At 33.5% G+C, this 18,631-nt stretch overlaps 1 protein-coding gene across 2 annotated transcripts in view; it reads left to right on the plus strand.

The window, feature by feature from the left end:
- LOC118745558 (glutamate receptor ionotropic, kainate 2-like) overlaps positions 1-18,631 on the plus strand; it is a 637,377-nt gene that overhangs the window by 485,138 nt on the left and 133,608 nt on the right. For both annotated transcript variants that reach the window (XM_036479033.1, XM_036479032.1), the window contains one exon: positions 16,464-16,661. In XM_036479033.1, the coding sequence (XP_036334926.1) occupies positions 16,464-16,661 (198 nt within the window). The remainder of the gene's footprint in view (positions 1-16,463; positions 16,662-18,631) is intronic.

Here is an 18,631-nt window from a genome sequence, read left to right on the forward strand (position 1 = left end):
GTGTCTCCTTAAATTGTTCAAGGAACAATCCCTGTGAGTTTTATCGCTATCTTAAATTCACTTCCCGCCGGCCTGGGTGATTTGAGATGGAATGAGCCCTATACATATATGTACGTGTGTATGTAAGTAAAACTAGTATAACTCAAATAACAAATTTCATTAAATATGTGCGTGTACATACATATATGCAAAGCGTTTTTCTTACAATTCCAAATATACAATTTAATACAAATTATATATGTATATAAAAGAATTATTGTGGGGCCCAGGGCCACAGGATCCGGGGTCCTCACATTGTGTTTAAAATTTATTATCGCGCGGTGTTATATGTATAATGAGCTAGACATTTATAAAAAAATATTAATTATTAAATAAAAATAGAAATATAGCTAAGAAAAGGAGTTTCTATTGTTGCCATTAGTGCAAATTACAAATCCCGAAAATCTAGGGATTACTCGCCAAGAATCCCGGGATTTTCGGGACCTTAAAAAGTCCGTGATCCCGGGATTAACATTCCTAGTATGTACGAATGTAACGTGAGCAAACAACATTTTGCTTGCATAGTCTCCTGTTCTCTTTCACTGCAAGTTGAACTATTTTAATATCTATTGCAAAATTTTGTACATATCCGATTAAAAAGTAGAAAATAATTAAAATAAAATAAAACTTTTTAATATACAACGCTTTTATAAATGGACTAAAAATTGGAAAATAATATTTCTTAGGGCCGGTTACTCAATGTCTGGTTAACACTAATTTGCGGTTAAACATCGTTATCGACTTCTTCGACTGCATGCATACAACAGAGAGTCGGTAACGTCGATAACGATGAAGTCTCTGCGATCAGTAGAACCCGAGATATAACGATTTGAAGAAGTACATGATTAGTCAGAATCACGAAAAAATACAAACTTTGACAGATCATATCTCCGAAGAAAAAAAATCCACGAATACGTGTTACCTTAAAAAAGAATGTCTCATGAGCGAAGAAATTTGTTTAATATTTTTTGAAAATTCAGTTTTCTTCACTACTAAATCTCATACAAAATCGCGATAACCGAAGAAATTGTGTGTGGAATCCAAGGAATGCAGACATTCTTCACTACTAAATGCTCATGCAAAATCGTTTGTATTTGACTTTTTGCAATGTGCGAGGATGTCTATCTTCCGGTATGTCACATGCCGATCCCTCATCACTGAGCCTAACGTTCTGCAAACCAATCATTTGTCATGGTTTTTTATGATGCTTCTTTATAAAAAAGCCGAAGAAAGACGTTTTCAGCTTTTTTTTATGTAAGCCGCACTTAAAGTCGTAACAAGTTATCACACAAAAATTTTCAGGAGAAATATTCTTTTTCTCACAAAACTGATTTATTTTAGATGCTGTGAAATCAAAACTCACGGTATTCATCACTGTGACTGATGCTCTGCAAACCAATTATTTGTCATGGTTTTTTATGGTGGTTCGTTATAAAAAGCCGAAGAAAGACGTTCCCAGCTTTATTTTTGAGTTAAGCCGCACTTAAAGTCGTAAAAAGTTATCACACAAACATTTTCACGAGAAATATTCTTTTTCTCACAAAACTGATTTATTTGAGGTGCTGCGAAATCGAAATTACTTGGCAGCGTTTTTATTTGTCCATAAAAAATCTTACGTTTTCGAAAATCATAGTGTGACATCCAAATAAACGCCGTATAGGCAGTCTGTACACGGGCCCTATTGGTTTAGACGCGTATTAAATTTTTTATGCAGCGACGACTCCTCTACGCCTGACCTGACCTGCACACGAAGCAACTTCAAAGCGTCAAAGTAACAGGCCCAAAAATGTCAATTGATGAAAAATTATTATTTTTTAATATTTTTATTGAGCTTTGTACCACGATTGTTTATTAGGAAAAATTGAAAAAGCAACAAAGTCTAAGCGGTAGAAGTTATAGCACTATTTCGGAGATCACCACATCTCCTCATCAGACTTCTTTTTTCTAGACTTCTAGATTATTTTTTAATTGTTTTTCAGTTGTTTTTAATTATTTGCACAAATTTTATAGTTTTATCTGTTTTTTTTTTTTTTTAATGAAATTCATGCACGCACACGGAAAATTGTAAACAAACTTCTTCTTCTTCCCCTTTTCTAAGCGTCCCAGTAGAAATTTTATGCATACGACATCGCTGTTGGTGGCATGAGCTTGCTGCTGTGTATACATGCCAGTATAAATTAACCTTCATTTCCATTTAACACGCGTGGTTTCTCAGAGCGTATGCGTACTCTAACCATACACTTGCACTACTGCTGTATGCATATGACTGTATTAAGGTTTCAAACATACAAAAATCCATTAGTGGAACAGTATTAAAGCATTCTTACAAGATATGTATCCCCATATGTAAAAATAGTAATCACACAACACGTCCGTTCACTAAAATTTTTGTACAAGACTGAAAATATTACAAAAATTCCACATCAAGTTTATCAAGAAATGTACTTAAAACAACAACAACGTACGTTCACTTGCATCTCGCTAGAATTTGAATTCATTTGTGGAAATTCTTGACTACGCATGAATTGTTCACACTAATTCACTCATATAGCAAGCCTAGCTACCAACACTGCTGTTCACCAAGCGATTTACAGCTAGCTTACTTCGACGAATTCGTGAAGCTGACCAGTGATGCCAGACATTTTCTGTTAAAAATCCCACGAAAATGGGGAAAAAATCCCTCAATTACCCACATCTTGAAAATTTATCCCAAAAAATTCCCAACGAATTTAAACATATACATGTTTCAGTAAAACTCATATAAAATAATAATAATAGTTTGGCGCTTACACATATGTGCTTTTCCTCCAATTTGTGGCGGTCCCCTTGATGTTGTCACACAAAGGGGAGGGACCTACAGTTTTACGCCGACTCCGAATGGCGAGTGTATTTTTATGAGAAGCTGTTTTTCATGGCAGGAATACACTCGGAGGTTTGCCATTGCCTGCCGATGGCCGACCGCTGTTAAGAAAAAACCCCTTTTTCTGCATTTTTTCACTCATTCATTTTTTCACTTTCATTTTTTTGCTCACTCACTAAGGGCATAAAAGAATTTTTTGGTGACTTTAAAATTGAAGCACATTCATGTGCTATTTAACATTTCATCAGATAATTTGTTCCGCTTTTTACATGAAACACCAGTTACAACTGAAAAGATTCTTTCTTACTCAGCGCTTGAATTGGTTAACGTTAGAAAATTTTCGAAATTGTCCTTATACTTTTTAACAATTATATACCATTTCACTCCACATCACATCTTCAGAACGATTAATTACGTAAGAATGTCGAATATTCTTGAATTTTGATCAACAACAACAACTGCGTCAAAAGACATTCCCTTATTTATATGAAATGTCCCTTTTTTCCCTTTTAATAATTTTTGATGCAAAATATTCCTCAAATAGGGAAATTACCCACAATCTGGCATCACTGAAGCTGACGACTCGTCTGCAGCCCTCCATTTAAACCAGGCATGGGCAGCTTTGGACCACGTTAACCGATTTCTATAAAGGAAAGGTGTTAACTCACAGGTGGTCCCATACTAATTTAGTTTAAATCCGATCATTGGATCATGAGGAAATTAACGATAATCTTGAATTTTTATATGAGAATTGAAGTTGGTTTTGTTTTTGCTTCACAAAAAGGAGAAGCTTATCAATTCGTAATTTTTTTTTAATGTATTTTACCGCATAACTTTGGACTACGTTAACCGATGTCCTAATTCTTTTTTTACAGGAATGGTGTAACCTCACAGGTGGTCCCATCTAGTTTGGTTTAAACGCGATCATTTGATCATGAAGAAATTAACGAAAATCTTAAATTTTTATATGAGAATTGAAGTCAGTTTTGTTTTTAACCAACCGACTACACAAAAAGAAGAAGGTTATCAATTCCGGATAAGTTTGGACCACGTTAAGCGATTTCTATAATTCTTAGAGGAAAGGTGTTACCTCACAGGTAGTCCCATACTAATTTGGTTTAAATCCGATCATTGGATCATGAAGAAATTAACGATAATCATAAATTTTTATATGAGAATTGAAGTCGGTTTTGTTTTATGCTTAAAAATTACTTGTCCTGGTATTATAATATAATATAATAGATTGGCGCTTACTCATATGTTAGTGTTTGGCCGAGCTTCTCCTCCGATTTGTGGCGTGCGGCTTGATGTTGTCACACAAAGCGGAGGGACCTACAGTTTTACGCCGACTCTGAACGGCGATTGTATTTTTATGAGAAGCTGTTTTTCATGGCAGAAATACACTCGGAGGTTTGCCATTGCCTGCCGAGGGACGACCGCTGTTAAGAAAAAACCTTTTTTCTATATTTTTTGCGATGTTGCTTTGACCAGGGATTGAACCCAGGCGTTGCGGAGTGGAAGCGCGCACTGCTTGCCACTACACCACAGCGGCCGACGTCCTGGTATTACATCTTATTTAAAAATTAAACTTTTGGCTTTTGTGCTAATGTCATTGATATTAATTCCCTTACGAAAGTGGATTTATGTCAATAAGGCAAACGACAAATTTGTGTTAATTCCCAATTGAAAGTTAAATAACACAAATTTGCTTTATTTCATTTCTGGTTGAGCAATAAGATCAACTTTTAAGTTTTACAATTAAGTAATAAAGCAAAAAAGCGCACTTATATTTGAACAAATTTTTATCGGGTGACATAAGTTCATATGGGAAATTGACATTATGGCCACATCAAAGGCCTTTTGCCCTGTCGAAATGGTCACAATGTCAGATGATTTTTTACCGTTTTGAATTTGTCTTTATGGCTATCTACGGTACTTTGAATGGAAAAAATAATAATAAAATGCCACTCGTTCACTGTTCAAGAGTTAAAGTTACAAAATTTAAAGTTTCAACAAAAACAGTACATGAACAAGTTAAATGGACGGATATGTCTGAGAGGAAAAAGTATATATGTATGTGTATATGGGCAATTCTCCGGAACATTCAAAAATTAATATATTTTTTGCAAAAAATACCTGTTTTTGTATATTTATTGTGGATATTTGAATATATTTGACAAAAAATGAATATGGGGTTTGCATATTTTTGCTTTATTTGATATGCAACCATATAAATTTAGTGCGAAATCTTTTGACAAAAAAAAATACCTTTAATTTTTTCCCACATATTCATCTGAATCAGGGATGATAAATGAGTTTTTTAATTTTATACCCAATGGCAAAAAAAAGTGTACTAAATAAGCCGAGAAAATACTAACATTTAAAAGACCATACGTACATAGTTACAGTGAAACCCGCTTAAGTACCCCCCTCTTAAGTACCTAACCCGCTTAAGTAACCAACATTTTTAGGCAATGTGAATTTTTGAATGTAATCTGAAGAAAATCTCTCTCTTAAGTACCTCCCCACTTATTTACCCAACCCGCTTAAGTACCTCATTTTTTTGTACCCCATTTACCATTTTACCTATAATTTTCCCCTTTTAAGTGCTCTTTTAAAATTCCTTAAAGTATTTACGTATTTTCAAATTCAGTAGCAGCGTTACACACCTTCGGCAAAAAAATTATAAAAAATCCACGGTAATTTTTAGCCACTTGAAACTTGCACATTATTACACTAAAATTGAATGGGCTATAAACTGTATACTTAAAAAACACATCTTTAAAAAAATTTTAATTTTCATGAATTTTTTTCTTTAAGTGTTCTATAAAATCTTAAGCTTAAGTTTACATGGTATTTGTTAGGGAATGAACTGTATTTTAATCGAAAAATCTTAAATAAATACGTATACTTTATTAAATGTCTATGTTTTATTCAAGGATTTACATATTTATGTATGTTAACAAAAAGATGTAACTACATCAATAATTATGTTCGCTTAAGTACCCAACCCGCCTAAGTACCTCAAAAAGCTGACATTTTTCGTGAGGTACTTAAGCGGGTATTACTGTACATATATGTATGTTTTTAGATTTTCTGTATAAAAATCATGATATAAAACATGGAGTGTCGAAGGTGGAAAACATAAGTGCAAAAAAATTGTTTGAAAAGGCCACAAAAACACCAAGGTAATCAACAAAAGCATACAAGTTATACTTATTATCTAAGTGCTATTAGTATCAAAAATTTTCAAAAAGACCCGTTCCATTTAACGAAATGGAAGTTTCTCAAAAATATTTCCTTTTATAGAAATAAACAAGTTAATAGCAGTGCTCTCGTACCTAAAATCTTGCAGAGTGGGGGAAATCGAGAGCGCAAAATGACACTGGAATCTGCCACTTTCTGCTGGAAAAAATTTTACCTGCGAAAACTTACAAGTAAAAAAGTCTGCTGACCACACACTTGTGTTCGTGAATAAACAAAAGAAAGGAAGAAAAGTTTAGTTTAGTTAATTTACTATTAATCTCTAATTTTCTAATTTCCGAGCGTTAACTATGGGTGCCGTATACAATTTTTAAATCATATTTTCCCCAGAAATATACCAAAATAGATAATAATGCTCAAAGGTTCTGACCGAATTTGTCAGTATATCGTTAAAATAATTGGGATAATTTTAAAGGCACATTAGTAGCTATCAGGGACATAACAGTTATAAGTCTTATAGCAAAAACGTTGCTCCATAACAGTTATTAGATGAGAAATATTTTTTATTTCGTCGATAAGAGTTATACCCAACGTTAACATTTTACGTTGCCTGATAGCTGTTATGCAGGAGAAATATTTTTTCCGTTGCCGATAAGAGTTATTTCCCAACGTTTATTTTTTTACGTTGCTGGATAAGAGTTATTTTACAACGTTAATTTTTTACGTTGTAAGATTAGAATATTGATGAAGATGGAGATGGAGAATAAGATAAAGATGATTAAGTAAAAGTGAGAGAGTGAAATAACTATTATCAGATAACGTAAAAATAAACATCGGGCAATAACTGTTATCAACCAACATAAAAAATAAACGTTGGGCAATAACCGTTATCGAGCAACGTAAAAAATAAACGTTGGGAAATAACTACTTCTCATCTATTAACTGTTATGAAACAACGTTTTCGTTAAATTTCAGAATTTAGGCAACGTTTTCAATTTGTAAATTTGAGATAACAGTTATTTTTGGTCCCTGGTAGCTATATCTACTTAATTTTTGTGAAACAAGGAAGGGTGCTTGGAGGAGATTCTTTTATTATTGAACGCGTCATAATATGGTATCAAAAATTTTTGTTGGAAAAAAACTTATTCATTCCGAGATAATTAGTTTATATGTGAGAAACATTTTTCTTATACAAAAGTATTCAATATTAAAAAAATTAGAAATTAGGGGCAATGCACCAAGCGGATAATAAATTACCAAATAAACCACCTATTGCAACTGTGAAAGTTATCAGCTGTTTCGAAGACTACAAGCTTTTGCAAATTTTGCAAACTGCTCAGAATTTTTGCTGTTGAATGATTTTGTGTGGATAATACAAAAACGCTCCTACCAAATTTATCTATCAGAAAGTCAGAATGGCGTAATATTACATTTACATTGGACCAAAATGCGTGATTTGAAATCAGTCATTTGAAGGTGTTTACACTGCTTGATCCGCATTTGCTTTGACTTCTCATCAAATGAAAAGGGAAGACAAAAACAAAATGTATGTAAACAAACACTACATTTATTATATTGTTAACGCTTTTTGGACACAAAAAGGCAATTATTCTTTGATTAAACTAAAAATGTGTAAAGCTCTTGTATAAATTAACAATTTTTACACACAAATTTCAAAGATTTATTTATTTCGTTGTGTTTGTTTTGTGTTTGAAAAATTCCAAATGTCAAAGACAAACCAAAGCTTTTGTGGAACTTTTGTTTCTGAGTGCGTTCAATAAAATAGTACGGCAATTGGAACGCATTTGTTTCGTGATTTTGTGTAAATGCGTCGAAATGCGTCATTCTGGAAATGTGAATTTGTATGGAGAAATGCGTGATTTGGCCTCGCATTTGAGGTTTCTCGCCCAAATGACGCATTTGGGCTCAATGTAAATGTAATAGTTATAAGTTGCACTTTTTTACTGGTGTTGCGTTCAATAACTTTTTCTGATATTTTAGTCTTCCCTCAAATTTACTCGCTACGATTATTTTATTCTCTGGCTGCTAGTACTTACTGGAAAATTTTATGAATAGACCTATTATGACAGCAATTATTATTTTTTGATTTAAGTAGAGTTTCGTTTTTTAATAAACACCACAAAAATTCAAAACTCCAAATAAATAGAGTGTGGTATTTCGACATAATTGTGCTGCAGTACCGTATCTTGACAAAAATGTATCAAAAATGTCAATGTAGTACCAATGTACTTTTGGCTTCCAAAATGTACCAAAAAAGTACAATTTTACCATCAATTTCATCATAGATAAGGCACTTTCTTCTACCTCTGTTAGATTTCAATTAGTGGAGTACTGAAGGAGAGAGCTGGCATATATATTTATCTAATACAAAATTACCCTAATATGGGTCCCGGCACATAGGAACGAACTAGCAAGGTGCGGCACCGCACTGAATGTGTCCCACGCAAAAATTACCGAAATTTATCATTTGAAGACCAAGCAGAGGTGGAACCGTACAGGATCGTACAGGATTACCCGGCAGTTCTGGTTGTCCTACGACCCACGTAAAACCAAAGCTCTCTTAGGAATTAGCAAAGAAGATACCTACAAACTTCCCTGCAAAAATCGTTGGATCATGTAGCCTATTTGTGGTAAATTGGAGTACTTACAAAAGTGTTCCTCTGTCATGCTGTAGCGGACCAACTGGTGTCTCTGCGCTAGCTTATTGTTTGTTATCCGATCACTGCTCGTGTTTTAACGAAACGTGATTGAAGTTGAGCATTTGAAAGCACATTTGCATGTCTGGCTGTAGCTGAACGTATAGAGATGCTCGCTGTTAGTTCTTAGCCCCCAGCATGTTCGGGTTCGAATACCGTCAGAGGCAACATATAATTTTTAATTTTTGTCTTGGTTTATATTAATTTCGAAAAAGTATTTGAGAAGTGAAGAACAAAAGCGTGTACAAACGAAAAAATATAGCAACAATGCCATTGTTATTATGTTGGAGTAGTTTTGTGCTACTCTGATGTAATGCGGGGATGGAGTATATGGTCCTGCCCTAGGACATCGCAATGTTAATTGGACCATATTTTTTATATGAATTGTGGTTTATTTTGGAGTACTCCTTGGTCCTTAGGGAGTACTCTTTACACGTATGCATGGAGTAGTCGCGATTTTTGCAGGGTTACTGCAGCGTGCACAGGGTACTGGCCTGTTGGGGTACATGTCGAAAGGATGGGATTGCCCTTCAACAGGTTCTGCCGCAGTTGCGATGGCCTTGGCTCAAAAGAGACAGTCGAACACTTCTCTGCGAGTGTCTGCCATTCCTGCAGAATGTTTTAGAGTGCACGACGTACTCTCTCTGTACGACGTACTGAAATTCCTTAAAGCCGCCAAATTACTGTAGGTTGGTCGAGTTGTGGTATCAAAATGGCAAACTTGCTAATTACTTGTCACCAAGTCACCAGTGACAATCCACTTAAATCAACCAACCATTAAACTGAACCACTATTAAACTATCAATGTTTCTATTTACACAAGATTGTAACTGTCTGCTTGATTATAAACTAATTTTATACATAATATGCTTTGTATTTTGAAGTAAATTGTTTTCGTTATTTTATTGTTAAAATATATGTGTTATTTATTTTAGTACCGGCAATAAAATAGTAGGAAAATATTTTTAATTGCATATTTCACTTGTAGCACATATTTTTGAATTTTGGGTGCATATTATATACGCATATTTTCGATTTATTAGTGCATGGTATTCCGAGCCCTACTTATAACACTTAAAGCATTTGACAAAAATGAATCACACAAGAAGTTAATATTTCTTCAATGGATTTCAGGCCATTTAATGTATAATTTATTTTTGTGCGTTCAATTTAAAAATAAACGTTTTTTTTAGCGTTGAATCCCACGGTTCCGGAGATTTGTCCATATGTATGTATGTAAGTATAAAAATGACATTAGGTCACTGCTAAACCTGCTTTTTAATGTCTAAGAAGTCGGATATTTTTGATATATAAACATAAGGAGGAGGAATTATCTTAGGAAACAATAAAGTCAGTCCTTTGTTATAAATATTTTTTTCTTATAAATTTGTTTCTATATTACGTACCTTTATTAGTTTTAATACAGTCATTTTACTTTTTAATAAAATCTGGTAGAGGTGTCAAACTATCGATGGTACTATCGATAGTATCGATAGTTTTATTTTTTTGCCCCTATCGATGAGTAGTGATAGTTTTTCTCGAAAAAGGTTAAACTATTGATAGTACTAGTTGACTATCGATAGTATAAAACCTCTAGCACAGCTGATTTTATTATAATGTCTCCATTTAGCTGCGCGTCAGTTTTTTAAGTTTGTCAATTTTTTATTATCAGTGATACTTTCATTGTAATTCCTCCTTTAATGCCCATTTTCTCAAGCAACCTTTAATTGAAAAGCTCCCTTTATATTTAAACGTTGCTTCAAACCATAAGGCTACGTCTGAAGTAAAGCATTTCTGATTAGTTTTTTTTTATTTTGGGCGTTATATTATAATTTATTCGTTAATTTTGAGCTCCAGGACGGTTATTAAATAAAACATAGATTTTGGTAGTTTTACTTAATACATTTATTGATGTCGATATTTCGCCTTCAATCTGAAGGCATCTGCAGGACTGAAAAACACCAAATGCATACAAATTTACGTCAAATTACAAAAAACTTACATCAAGATTGAGTTTTTCCAATCGACTAATTCTATGTGCAGAAAAATATTAACAAACAAGCTCAAAGAACACTTAAACATAAACAAGTGAATCTAAGCAAGTCGAAATACCGTAAATGTAAACAAAAAATATACAAACAACAATACATGAAGTGGTGGACAGTAGGACGAAGAAAATTTGTATGTAGATCAACACGGCATAACATCGTTATTGTCGCACGGAGTACTGGTGGCGGACCGACGAACAATAACATGAACACATAAACACATGACACCTACGTTATTGGTTTTTGTGCGGGAGAATTAAATTGCGATAGACATGAGCGCAATTGTCTGTGTCAGTTTTAAAATTCATCCTTCTATTATTAGGGGTGTTCATGATATGTAGCATCTCTAGAGTATAACGTTTATTGTAATTTCTCTCTTCCTGCAAGATTGCTACATTGTCAAAATCGGGATAATGTCCCATATTTTGGCAGTGAGATGTTAAGGCTGTCTTATTGTCCATAGAGTTATTCCTTAATTTTATGTTAGATTTATGAGCGGAAATCCTTGTCTTCAATTTAGATTTGGTTGTCCCCACATATACCATATCACATACGTGGGACCCGTCACCATTGCTATATTTGTTTTAAAGTATTATCATACGTGAACGCTGAGTGAAATTTTTCTCTGTCAAATATTTTAGAGTGCTTAATCCTCTCTGATAATCCTGGAACATATGTTGCCGATGTATAAATTTTCTTCTCATTTGATTTATCTTTATTGGACTTGATATAGTAATTGCGGATGTTTTTGTTGATTAAGGCATGAGGAGCTACTTCGACAAAAAGGAAAAGAGGTGAATTCAATAAAAGTACATATTAAACAACAATTAAGGATGCGGGATTATAATGCATTTTTTGAAAGTGAGGAAAGAATAATTAATACCCTCACTACAACTACTAAGAAAACACAAGCTAGCAAGTATGAAAAATTAAGAGAGAAACAAAAACAATTACTTAACATTAGGGCTGTCCCAGAATGGTTTTGCAATATAACAAGTACAGAAATTCCAGATTACATTCAGTGGATCCTATCTTTAGGACCGAAATTCGCCTTACCTATATCCAATAAAGAGCTTCCGCTATTTAAGATTATAGCAGATGGGGAGAACTGCATACAGACGATTAAAGATAAAGAAAAACAGGAAATTAAAGGAAACAACTTGACGACTTTAATACGAGATTACATAAATAAGATGACATATACAATTAGAGATAAGTTTATTCATAATACCCTTCACTCTACTAAGACGTTTCTGAAAAACCATGACCAAATTTTGATCCTCAATGCTGACGAAGGGAACGTAACTGTAGCGATGAACAAATCAGAATATGACATGAAGATGCAGAAAAGTGTAAATGACATCTCAACATATAGGGTTTTAAAATGTGACCCTACAAATAAGCTGCAAGGGAAAAATAATGAAATAGTGGAGAAGATGTATGCTAACAAAATAATTGATTTAAAGGAAAAGAACCAGCAGCAAAACGGCAACCCCCCCTTGAATTTACGGATTGCCGAAAATCCATAAAGAAGGAGTTCCCCTGAGACCTATTTGTTCGTCCGCCAATTCACCGTCTTACAACTTATGCAAATATATTGTCCGCATACTCAAAAATATAACAATGTCCTCAAAGTATAACGTTAAAGATGCGATCGAGTTCAAAAACAAGATTGGAAATACCCATATTTATGACGATGAAAGTTTGGTGTCTTTTGATGTCGTATCGTTATTCCCGAGCATCCCCGTAGACTTAGCAATAGAGATCATAGATTCGAAATGGAGAGCTAGAGAGCTTTTCTTAACCATACTAAAATACTACATTAAACCGCTACTAGAACTGCTACTTCAAATACAATGATAAGATTTATGAGCAGAAGTCAGGAATGCCTATGGGTTCACCTGATTCACCGGTCATAGCGGATATAGTTATGGAAGAACTTTTAAATAAATTCGAAAAAGACTCTAACAGCAAACCACGGCTACTTACCAAATATTTTGATGATTTATTTGCGATTGTAAAAACGGAAAACATAGACAAGATACTCAACACTTTAAGCAATTTTAACAAAACTATCAAATTCACAATAGAAATAGAAAATGAAGGACAACTACTATACTTGGACACCCTAATAATCAGAAAAGGAAGTGCATTAACAGTTGACTGGTATAAGAAACCTACAGCACCAGGGAAATTATAAATTTCAATTCTAACCACGAAAGGAGGACAATTATAAATACGGCTACCAACTTCATCCGAAGAGTACTCACCATAAGTGATAAGATATACCACAGGAAAAATATTGGCATTATCAAAGAAATCCTGGAGAAAAACGAATTTCCTCATGGCTTAATCAACAAACTCATCCGCGATTACTATATCAAGTCCAATAAAGATAAATCAAATGAGAAGAAAATTTATACATCGGCAACGTATGTTCCAGGATTATCAGAGAGGATTAAGCATTCTAAAATGTTTGACAGAGAAAAATTTCACATAGCGTTTACGTATGATAATACTTTAAAACAAATATACACCAACACCAAAGACAAAATTCCTAAAAATGAGAAATCTCACAGAATACCATGCGATTGTGACGGGTCCCACGTATGCGATATGGTATATGTGGGGACAACCAAATCTAAATTGAAGACATAAATAACATAAAATTAAGGAATAACTCTATGGACAATAAGACAGCCTTAACATCTCACTGCCAAAATATGGGACATTATCCCGATTTTGACAATGTAGCAATCTTGAAGGAAGAGAGAAATTACAATAAACGTTATACTCTAGAGATGCTACACATCATGAACACCCCTAATAATAGAAGGATGAATTTTAAAACTGATACAGACAATTGCGCTCATTTCTATCGCAATTTAATTCTCACGCACAAAAACCAATAACGTAGTGGTCATGTGTTTATGTGTTCATGTTATTGTTCGTCGGTCCGCCACCAGTACTTCGTCCGACAATAACAATGCTATGCCGTGTTGATCTACATACAGATTTTCTCCGTCCTACTGTCCACCACTTCATGTATTGTTGTTTGTATATTTTTTGTTTACATTTACGTTATATTTCGACTTTCTTAAATTCACTTGTTTATGTTTAAGTGTTCTTTGAGCTTGTTTGTTAATATTTTTCTGCACATAGAATTAGTCGAGTAGAAAAACTCAATAATGAAATAATGTAATGTTGCGATCTTGATGTAAGTTTTTTGTAATTTGACGTAAATATGTATGCACTTGGTATTTTTCAGTCCAGAAGATGCCTTCAGATTGAAGGCGAAATATCGACATCAATAAATGTAATAAGTAAAACTACCAAAATCTATGTTTTATTTAATAACTGGCCTGGAGCTCAAAATTAACGAATAAAATAAAGCATTTTTATTATCGGTGTTTGACGTTTGTATGTTTCTTGGCTGTAAACAAATCAAAAATTTATATTACGAAATTTAAACAAAATATATCATATTTAAAAATTTATAATACGCAACAATTAAACAAGGCAACAGTGATTTTGTTGCGGCAAATGATAAAGCTGTTTTTGATAGACTTTTTTATGCTGATTACGAGTCCGTAAGCATAAGGTTTCCATCTGCTCCAGATTTTGAGAAAACCGAGGTCAAAGTGTCAAAAAATCGCGGTTTTTGCAATATTTTAGAAAGTCTAGCACACAAACAAAAGGTGATAGAACCTTTAACTGGGGCTTAAATTAAAGCTATAACTCTCGGCTAATATCTCTGCACCTTGACCTGATGGTCACTAAAAGTCATTTATTGAACAATATAAAAATACTGAAATAAATACTGTGGTATTGAAAAGAATAAATAAGTTTTGCCAAAATCATTTTTGCTGTCAAATAAATAACTATAAGTGACCTTAGGGTTAAAATTAAGGGATGGTATTTTAAGCGATTATAGTCGAAAGTTCAAGCCCTGATTTCCGCCCAAGGGAAAGGCTCTATCCCCTTTTGTTTAATTGCGGTGGGTACTCAAACTTCGCACAAAACCAGGTTTTGCTGTTCAATAAATGACTATAAGTGACCATCAGGTCAAGGTGTAGGGATGGTATTTTCAGGGATAGTAGTCGAGACTTTTAGCTTTAATTTAAGCCTAATACCGCCTCTTGTTTCTTTGCAAAAGCTTCTAAAATATTGCCAAAAACCCCGATTTTTTGACAATTTGACCTCGTTTTTCACAAAATCTGGAGCTGATGGAAACCTTATGCTCATGGATTCGTAATCAGCACTGACAAGTCAATCAAAAACAGCTGTAACATTTGCCGCAACAAATTTTTTTCCCATTTTTGTTGCCAAGTGTTATAGATCATAAGAAGAAGCTTTCTTCACTAGGCTCATAATTTTACTTGTAATTCTAAGCTTCAGTAATATATATGTAAATAAATAGAATTCGATAACAAAATGCTTTACTTAGACAGAACTATACATGTTAAAGCAATATTTAAATATAAGTTGTATTTTAAAGTTAAAAGTTACTTAAGAAAACGGCCGTACCTGTGTTTATATTTTCAATATTTTTTTGTTTTTTGTTTTTCGATGCCGTCCCTGTTAATTTGGAACAGTTTTTAACATTACATTGACTATCGATAGTACTATCGATGGTAGTGTTTGACACTATCGATAGTATTGCTGGAAACTATCAACGAGTAATGTTAGTTTTTTTCTGAAACATGGGAACTATCGATGGTGGCACTATCGATAGTTTTACAACTCTAAAATCTGGTATATTTTGACAAAAAATTTTACGTGTGCACCATGTAATATCTTTTTTAACCGACTTCACAAAAAGGAGAAGGTTATCAGTTCGTCGAAATATATACATATATACATATATATATTTTTTTGAGGGAATTTTACCGCATAACTTTGGACCACGTTAACCGATTTCGATAATTCTTTTTTCATCGGAAACCTCAAGGGTGGTCCTATACTAAGTTTGCTTATATCCGGTAATTGGATCGTGAAGAAATTAACGGTAATCTTAAATTTGTATATGAGAGATGAAGTCGGTTTTCTTTTTTGCTTAAAAATACTTGTTTATTTTAATAGTGTAATTTTAATTGGTTTCTTTGTTGTAAATATTGTTTTATTGTTTCTAAATCGAGATTTTCAAAAGGCCAATAAAACCATAATGGCTTTATTTCCATTTCCAGTAGGATTTAAGGCCATATCGAAATTATGGTGTTATTTCCAATCGCAAAGCGAAATATAACCGTTATGCTTTTATTGAGGATCGTGCTATTGTAACCCATCTGCTTGTATCGAATGCGTGTTCAAATTTAGAAGTCTGCAGAGTAGGTACAATTCTACATACTCTAACATATATACATATGTATTTGCTTTCGTCGGTAAAGTAGTATAAATAAGCATTGGGAATTAAGACAAAAACTCAGACTTTGGTATTATTACCCCTTTAAAAATGGTGTAAAGCAAATTTTGCTTTACTGGCGTTTGCCTTATAGCACCCACGTTTCTTAAGCATGGATGAGAGCTTAATATTTTTATTCATCATACATTATTTTGAGATAACTCACTTTTTTTATATGTAACCGTTTCCTTTAGGCAACATCTACTCGAATTGTTGGTGGCATTTGGTGGTTTTGTACGCTGATAATCATCTCGTCATATACGGCTAATTTGGCTGCATTCCTGACAGTGGAACGAATGATAACGCCAATTGAAAGTGCTTCTGATTTAGCAGATCAAACGGACATATCGTATGGAACCTTGGAAGGAGGATCAACCATGACATTTTTTAGGGTAATAGTACATACATACATAGACATAAGTATACTTACTTCCAGTGTTGCCAGTTTAGCCGTTTTCCTCCTAGATTTAGCCGATTTTGCTGTAGGCCTTATTTTCTTAAAATTCAAATACATAAGTTTCCATTTTTTTAAATTAAGCGACCCAAAATCTATTAAAGATTGCTAGGCTTATCTCGGAGAAAATTTTCATATCGGATGTGTTATATAAAATTGAAAGACATTTTTTTTCTAATCCGAAAAGTCTCAAAAAATACTGGGCCAATTTCAATCATTTTTATTTAAGCCAATGTCTGCGAACCCAAATAAATATAAACTGGATCGCGACATTTTAGCCAGTTTAGGCTAATTTTCTTTTGTTTATTTAATGCTTCCTTTTTTAAGGGTGTAGCTGATTACTTAAAAAACACCATTTAAATCCAAGTTTCATACTTCGTGCAAAAATTATGAAAATTCAGCAAACTTTCAACAAAATTTCTAACTTTTTAATTAGCTCTTTAAAATATAAAAATTTAATATATTTAAATAGCACTATCGATAGTATCGATGTTTTTTTATTTTTCGCTACTATCGATGGGTTTTGGTCCTATCGATAGTCCGACAGATATGTGATTCAGTATTTATTCTAGTTTTAGTTCTTCGTTTCCTTTCATTTTTCTTAAACATCCAAGTTGAACTAAAAATTTGGTTGCTACTCTTTTAAAAGAGTAGTGAAAAATTTCGGAAAGGACGGAAAACCTCGCATCCTTTGAAATACCGCTTACTAAAGTAAAAAACTGATAAGCCCAATATACAATAACGCAGTGACAGAGGCAGTTTTTCGAAATCAGCTGTTTTTTAGAAAGTGTGGTGTCCAATGAAGCGACTCACAATACAGCAGTGGCAGCTAGCAGTACTGCTCAGTTTAGCCCAAACTCTAAATTCACTGCCACTGCCTTCATCGCAGCAAATATCGCATGTTGAATTTGACATAAATGAAACGCAGCCAACTTCTATTTATGTCACTGAAGTCTAAAAGGTAACAACAAAAATGTAAGCAAAGAAAAGGGAATGTCAAAAAAAGCAGTCACTGACAACGCCGTATTGTGATTGCTGCGACTGTCACTGCCACTGCGCTATTGTATTTTGGGCTATACAAATTAACTTATACCCAAACTTTCAATATTATCTATTCACAACTATTTACAATTTAATAAAAAGTAAATAAAAATCATTATGTATATGGAGGATATCTAAAACCACAAATATAAATTGTTTTCAATTTAAACTCATTTCAGATATTCAATAACTTAACGGTTAAACAATTAAAAAAAATTGACCAGTAGTGTACAAGGGCATCCAAACGTCATTTCGGAATATGTTTTTAAGGAAATCTTCATACCAAAATTGAGCGAAAATTATAAACGATACTATCGACGATATATCGATAGTTTTTAAAATAAAATCGAATACTATAGATGGTCTGATTATCGATAGTTTTGCACCTCTAATGCACACTGAAATTTAATAGACTATTAAACGGCATACCATGATTTTTGTAAAGATGCTGATTAAAAAGGTAAACATTTTGGTGAAGTTTTGCAAAATTTTCATAAGTTTTGCACAAAGTCTGAAGTTTGGATTTATATGGTTGTTAAACTCTCTGGGAAGGCAATACCTGTGAATAATTGTATCAGGCATATACAGGGAGTGCCCAGGTCATTAAAAATGGGAACGTTTCGAACAAGGTGTATTAAACAAGGTGGTGTTGGGGCGCCAGCTGATTTTGCTGATTTTTCGCCGTGGAGAGCATTACGTCAAAATGAAGGCGAATTTAATGTGTTTTGTTTACTTTCTAATTGACACTGTGAATTTCTGGCTCGTGAGTCGTTTATGTGTGAAAATTTGTGCTTAAAACTAATAAAATAAAAATAACTTCCAATTAAAAAGGTAAAAAGCAGCAATGGGAAAGTGTGCGTTGTGCTT

This window comes from Rhagoletis pomonella, unplaced genomic scaffold (genome assembly GCF_013731165.1).
Source record: "Rhagoletis pomonella isolate Grant_MI unplaced genomic scaffold, Rhpom_1.0 Rhpom_scaffold_00009, whole genome shotgun sequence".
Taxonomy (NCBI): Eukaryota; Metazoa; Arthropoda; class Insecta; order Diptera; family Tephritidae; genus Rhagoletis; species Rhagoletis pomonella.